Here is a 7,605-nt window from a genome sequence, read left to right on the forward strand (position 1 = left end):
AAGACAAAAAGTTCAGTTAAAAGAGATAATAAAAAAAATCATTAACAGGATAATGCTACTGACTCATCCCAAGTGGGGATATGAGAAAGTGGGGAAATCTGATTTTTTGGCAAAGGTGCAATGACTATTCAATGGAGAAATGATAGTCTTATGAGCAAATGATTTAGGGACAATTGGATATTCCTAGGCGAATAATTGAATCTTGGCCTAAATCTCATACCTTATACAAAAATTTGAGGAAAATCACAAAATGGACCATACATCCAAGTGTAAAATCTAAAACTATAAATATTTTTGAAAAAAAATCTTCAAGACCAAGTGTTGGACAAAATGATTTTTGTCATGACATCAAAGCATAATCCATAAAAAATAAAATATTTCATCAAGAGTAAAAATGCTTGCTCTGTGAAAGATACTATTAAGAGAATGAAAAAGACAAACCACAGAATGGCAGGAAATATTTTCACAATGTATTTTCATCAAAGAATGGTATTTAGAATACAATGACTGCCTAACTCAGCAGGAAGAAAACAAGTAGTCCAATTGGAAAATGGTTCACCCAGACATTTCGTGGAAGTTATGTGTTAGGGAAATAAGCATGTAATCAGATGTTCAACATCATTAACCGCCAGGGAAATGCAAATTAAAACCACAATGAAATACCACTCCACATCTTTCTTAATGGCTAAAATGAAAAATAATGATGATACCAAGTTCTGGCAATAATGTAGAGAAATTGGGTCACTCATACATTGCTAGTAGGTAAATGGAACAGTCATTCTGTAAGACAGCTTAGCAGTTCCACATAAACTTAAATATTCACTCACCTTACAATTCAGCAATCACACTCCTTTATGGGCATTTCTAATGGAATGATGAAAAACTTATGGTCACACAAAATTTGTACTTGAATATTCATGGAAACTATACATGTGATGGCCAAAAACCGGAACCCAGCCAAACGTTCTTCATTGTGTGAATAGATAAATATGCTGTGGTACACCCATTCAGTACAATATTATTCATAGATCTATCTCAACTTCGATAAGGTTAAGTCTAAATAAACCATTTTAAGTTGAAAATGTTGTAAGTGGGAAAGGCATATAATATACTTAACCTACTGTGCATCAGAGTTTTGCCTGGCCTAATCTTAAAGGTGTTGTACTGAAAGTGAAACCCAGAATGGCTGTATGGGTACAGAATGGTTGTATGTGGATCAGTTGTTTACCCTCAAGATCCCAGGGTTGACTGAGAGCTCAGCTTGCTGTTGCTGCCCAACATCACTAGAGAATGTCATACAGCATGTTGCTAGCGTGGGAAAAGACAAAAATTAAAAATGCAAAGTGTGGTTTCTAGTGAGTGCATATGTAGGTTTCTTACTACCGTACTGTGAAAAATCCTAAGTTGATTCATCACAAGTTGTGGACGGTCTGTAGTGATTAAAAGAAACTTACTATTGATTCATGCAACAGCCTAAATGGATCTCAATGCTGAGTGAAAAAGGTATCTCAGGAGACTACTTGATACACGCTTACACACCATATTATTACAATTGCATACATAATGTATGAATTTACTTACACAGCATTCTCAAAAGGACAAAATATAGAGATGAAAAGATCAGTAGTTGTTAGGAGTTGCAGGGGTGGAGGCAGTGTGAAAGTGGTTTGCTCTAGGGAGGTGAAACAATTCTGCATCTTTATTTTAGTGATGGTACAAAAACCTGTACCAGTGATAAAATTTCAGAGCTATGCATAAAAAGAGTGCATATAAAGCTAATATATCAGATTATCATCTGTATTTTAGCAATACTTTATCAATATCAATTTTCTAGTATATATATAATAGCTATAATTATATATGCTACAATACAATACCATGATGTTGCCCAGTTGCTGTGGAGATTTGTGATCTCTTCTACTTAAATACAAGTAGGTTTGGTAATGCAAACCATATATCAGCTGCCTGTCAACACTCAGGGTTGAAATGGGACAGAGGAGATGTCTCAACTAGACGTGCACTCTCCTCCATGCATCAGTCATTAACAACACCACTCAAGCAACTTAAAAGCCAGGAGTTGGCACTGTTTAGACCTTGTCTGTACTTTCTTCTCTTTGTATTTTGCCATTGGTTCATTTATATTAATTCATCCATTAAAATGGTAAAACCAAATGGAAAGTTGACAGCTACATTCAAATGAACAGGTAACAGTTTACAGAATCTCAGTCATCGCCTTCTGTGCTGTAGAGGTATAGTGTGTGCTTGCAGTCTGTAGACACCAAGTTTTGTTGGAGTGCATTATAGTATTATGGCAGAGAAAGAACTGACATGCTTATCTTAATTTTACTTAACAAAAAGAAACAAGAACAAGCAACTAACTAGTTAGACTGAACACTTTGGGCCAATGAAACAGAAAAAATAACATGCAGACAATTCTAGAACACATGATCTAAGAAGGACAATTCTACTTGTGGAAGGAACGGGATTGAATTTCCTGATCCTCCTTAAAGTCTGATAAATAAGATTCAATGTCAAGTTTCAAAAGAATAATTATTTTATTTTTGTTATAAAGTCATACAAACATAAAAAAGAGAATAGACTCTGCAAGTTAGAAGGACTGATATTTTATCATTTGATGTCAAAATGATTTTATGTATTGAAAAAAACAAGTAGAGCCCTAAAACCTATAAAAAAATATGTTAAAAATTTTGGATAAGACTGCCTTTCGCCAAAAATATGTGAGTTTTTAAATAGAGTATTTAGATTTTGGATGGAGAAATGTAAGTATAGGCTAAATGAATGACTAATAAATAAGTAGATTATAAGAAGGGTTCATTGCATATACTAAATCTTATTTTAGGTCTGCTCATTTTGTTACAAACAGCATTATTTTGTTCTTTTTCATGGCTGAGCAATTTCATTGTGGGGTTTCCCCAGTGGCTCTGCGGTAAAGAATCCACCTGCCAAGCAGGACACATGTGTTCGATTCCTGGCTCAGGAAGATCCTTGGAAAAGGAAATGGTACCTCACTCCAGTATCTTGACTGGGAAATCCCATGGAAAGAGGAGCCTAGCAGGATACAGTCCATGGATCCAAAGAGTCAGACACTACTTAGTGATTAAAGAACAACAATTGTACATAAGTAACACATTTTATTCATTCCTCTGTCATTTGAAAAGACCCTGATGCTGGGAAAGATTGAGGGCAGGAGGAGAAGGGGACGACAGAGGATGAAATGGTTGGATGGCATCACCAAGTCAATGGACATGGGTTCGGGTGTACTCTGGGAGTTGGTGATGGACAGGGCGGCCTGGCGTGCTGCGGTTCATGGGGTCTCAAAGACTCGGACACGACTGAGCGACTGAACTGAACTGTCAAAGCACATTTCATTTTGCTGTAAACAAACACCAATAAAAATGTAAAACAAACAAAAATCCTATATTAAATGGGATGGCAAAATTATTCTGTGGAATAATTATAAGTGAAAATCAACTTGTTTGTTTTTTAGTTCCACTCAGTTCAAACCTTTAAAATGATTGCTTTTGAAAACCCCCCTTTCAGGCACAGCCTACTTTAATTACCTGTGGGGGAAAAAATTGACAAAGAAAGGTTTGTGGTGAGCTAGACTTTTTTTCCTGTCTGTGCACAGACCGTGTTACCTATGAACACGACAAATCCCACTTCCTGTTTGAAGGAGTCACACGGGAACCAGATACTATGTATATGCGCTGCCAGGCACACAGACATTGAACTCTAAGCTTGAGGCAGAACTAGGCACATTTGTGCAGGGGAATCCATGCCTCATGCTGCTCTCCAGTCTGCCCTGGGTGTTCCTGGCCTTCATCTTCTCTGGTAGGTATTCTAAAAGAGAAGCAAATATCTTATGATTTCAGCTTGGATTATTTTAGTCTAATTCCTATACTATTTTATTCACTGCTCCATCTCTGTTTTCTGATTTTCCTCACAGGATCCAGTGTAGCCCAGAGAGTTACTCAAGACCAGCCAGAGATTGCCAGTCAAGTTGGGGAGGTAGTCACACTTAGCTGTCAATATGAGACAATTCAGAGCCGTTACAACATTTATTGGTATAAACAACTTCCCGGTGGAGAGATAATTTACCTTATTGGTCAGGGTTCTTCTAGCCAGAATGCAAGGTACGGCCGCTACTCCGTAAATTTTCAGAGATCACATAAATCCATCAGCCTCACGATTTCAGAGGTACAGCTGGAAGACTCTGCAAAGTACTTCTGCGCTCTCTGGGAACTCACAGTGCTTGAAGTAATAGGAAAAGCTGAACAAAAACCCCAGAGCTTAATAAGAGACAGCCCGGCTGCTGCGGAACCCAGGCTGAAATACACACCTGCAGACCCCAGACAAGAAATGGTAGTCCTGCTGTTGCTTCATCTGTGGTCTGGATCAGAAGATTTAATTCTAAATAAAAGCTCCTTCTATGTCATTTGGAAGCAGGTGCCTAGAGTAACTTTCTACTGATACATTCTCCTTCTGAATTTTTGGCTTTAAATCAGCCACACAGAACATGTGCAAAAGTTGTCTAAATTTGAAAACTTGTCCCATAAAAATATAGAATGGCAGTTTCACCTAAAGAGGCTCACATCACAAATCTGGATCTAGAAGCTGAAATTGTCATGAAAATCACCTCCTTAGTCCTTTCCCCTCAGACTTCATGTTGGGGCACAATTGGAGGAGAACCACCAGTGATGTAGAGTAAGAGATAAGTTATAAGGATTAGAACATAGGCAATGGCTAGAGCTGGTGGAAGAGTCCATAAAAATGGTTATATTTGTATTTGGTGTTGAGTTTAATTCACTGTAAATCAACTAGAGTAACATTTGTGAAGGAAAGTTGAATGTGGACACAAGCATGGAGAAACTGTGACATGTATGGAAGTGTATGAGGACAATGGAACCCACAAGACACATTAAAACTTGTCCATCTCTTACCTCCTTCAGTCGCACAGTGGTGGGTGGCCTTCGGGAGAAGTGGATGCCATTTGCCATCATGCTACATGCACACTTGGTCCAATACAAAGAGAACATGAGTAAGAGATCCGATGGGAGGTAGAGGAGTTATAAGTCAATAATAAGTTGAACTATCAGATCATCAGCAACATTATGTATTGCCAGTCCCTGGAGCTCTGCACCAACCCGCAGAACATAAAAATGTGGCTACTTCATCACAAGTACCTTCCAAAACTTACACAAATCTCTTTCATGGCCAAGCCTAACCCAGAACATAAAAGGGAAGCAAATTCAAGGAAATAGATTTCCAGATAGTTAAGGTGAAACAGTACAAAGCTACCATAATACCTTAACTAGTTACCTAGTATTCATCAGTACCTCCTTGAACAACACTACTTTTTAATAAGGACAACAGGAAAATTATGCCTCCTGTTAACATGATGTAATTATTTCTTCAATCAACCAAAGCAACTTATCTCCCTCAAAGAGAATACCAAGTATATTTATCCATTTAGGGGTGATGCTCTTTCCTCTGATAGCTGAATCAGAGGATCCATTGAGTTCTTTAACTTGAATACTGAGATACAAAGAGATAAAAATTAACTTGAAGTAACACATTTTATGCTACTATAGGCAGGAAAACTGGAGATGGAAGTTAAAAATGGTTAATGTGTACATAAATATATTCATATAAAATGAAAGTAATTTCATAACTATTATATTTTTTGTTACTGCAAATGGCCACAACGTCATAACTGGTATTTACAACTACCTCCTGCATTACCTATTCTATAATCTCTGCTCATAGCAAGAATCTCCACTCACTGTTGTACTTAACTTCATATAAAACAAGCCCCTTATTCAGGAACAACACTATACAGAAAGTAATAAAGATGAATAAGGAATTCTGCAAGTCTACCTCTGTGGTTTTGGCAGAAGTTTGCAAAGCATTGAAGACAAATCCAAGTGTCCATTTTAGTGAGTAAAACTCTTACTAATACTCAGGGGAAATTGATATGCTATATTCTGGGAAACATCATTAATAATGATACCTGACTTATCACAGGCAATAACAGTCACAAAAGGTAAGCATTTCTAAAGAAAACAAACATGTAAAAGTTTCAAGAGCTTCTTATGAGCATGCAAGTATATTTTAAAATTGTTTTTGTTTGTTAAAAATCACTGCAAAGAGAGGGAAAAATCAAGGCCTGACTGGAAGGCTATGTATGCAATACACAGTCCTGAAAAAGGACTCAAATGCAGGCTATATTAAAAGTGCATAAATCAATAAGAAGAGAAAATAGCTAATAAAAATAGCAAAATCTTGGAGATCCAAATCAGGAATATTATATCCAATAGGTAGTAAACATGCAATATGACCTTGATTTTACTGTTTTTACAGAAACCAAGATCAAACCTCATCTGTTCCATCCGTGTGCTTTCAGCCTGAGTGTATCAATGTAGCTAGATGTATATGACACCAAAGGATAAGGAAAAAGAATGACTGTCTCCAGGAAAGGAAGTGATTAAGTAAATATCCTGGAAGCTTCCATTACTGAACTGATGTGCAGGGTTATGGGGGGTGGGGGAAAAGTAGGTCACAGAAGTGGACTTTGAAGGAAAGGTATTCTTTAGTAGAATAAAGAAAGTTGATATTTATTGAGCTTACTATAATATAGTAAGGCATGGGAAGAATTTACAATCCATTATCTAATTTAAGTGTTAAAACCCTATGAGACAGGTTTTATTGTTCCATTTCTTTTAATCTTTGAGAAGTGAGACATAACTTTTCTAACTGTGAAAAGTGTCCCAAATTTTATTGTCTTCCAGAGTGTACCATCTTAGAGGGCTCCTTAAGAGAAAGTTTGGGTATGGAGAAGGACTTGGATCTAAGACAGAGCAGCTGGATGTCTCAGTGATGGTGACATTATACTAGTTTAAACTGGAAACTAAAGGCAACTAGGAAAGAAGATGGTAAACCTAGGTACAAATTGCCCCAGGATCAGTAGATGAGGAAATCATCCACGATCCAGTTAAGTGCTAAATGCTTTAGCAAGTTTATTAGTTGTAGTGTGCCTGGAAAAACAAGAGGCTACAGGAAAAGAAGAGATATTACTCCTTAAACACTCCAAGCATATCCCTATATCAAGACCTGTGCCCCTTGCCTTTGCCCTCTCTGCTGTGACGCTATCCCTCAAAACATTTACATGGTGCACCTCTGAAAACTCAAATGTCACACCTTTGTGACTGCTTTATCTTAATGTTACTATTTGCATTCCCAGAGAATCAGGCTCCAGCGACTGCGTAGCAAGAATGAAAGCTGAAGCACTGCCACCTGGTGTCCTGCTAAATGTTTTGTGAGGCTGACACTGGGCACTTTGCTGCCTTCTAGTGGTCATGGGTTAAACTGCGGGCAAACCCAGTCACTTGTACTCTGTGCCTGGAGAATCCCATGGACTGAAGAGCCTGAGTGGCTATAGTCCAAAGATTTCAAAGACTGAGAGGCTAAGCATGTACGCATGCACGCTAGTCACAGTAGGGTCTGCCAATGTTCAACCAAAGTCAGTAAACGTCTCAATGCAGAAATCATAGGAGAGAGAAGATTTGGGACAACTGGCTGGTTTTT

At 37.7% G+C, this 7,605-nt stretch overlaps 1 gene segment (V, D, J or C); it reads left to right on the forward strand.

Annotated features, from left to right (window-relative positions):
• Positions 1-3,757: 3,757 nt before the first annotated feature.
• On the forward strand, positions 3,758-4,491 carry LOC104991186. The segment is given in 2 exon segments: positions 3,758-3,852; positions 3,968-4,491. Coding segments are annotated over 2 exon segments (573 nt in total).
• The last annotated feature ends 3,114 nt before the right edge of the window (positions 4,492-7,605 follow it).

The sequence above is a fragment of the Bison bison genome, unplaced genomic scaffold (assembly GCF_000754665.1).
Source record: "Bison bison bison isolate TAMUID 2011002044 unplaced genomic scaffold, Bison_UMD1.0 scf7180017847635, whole genome shotgun sequence".
NCBI classification, from domain to species: domain Eukaryota; kingdom Metazoa; phylum Chordata; class Mammalia; order Artiodactyla; family Bovidae; genus Bison; species Bison bison.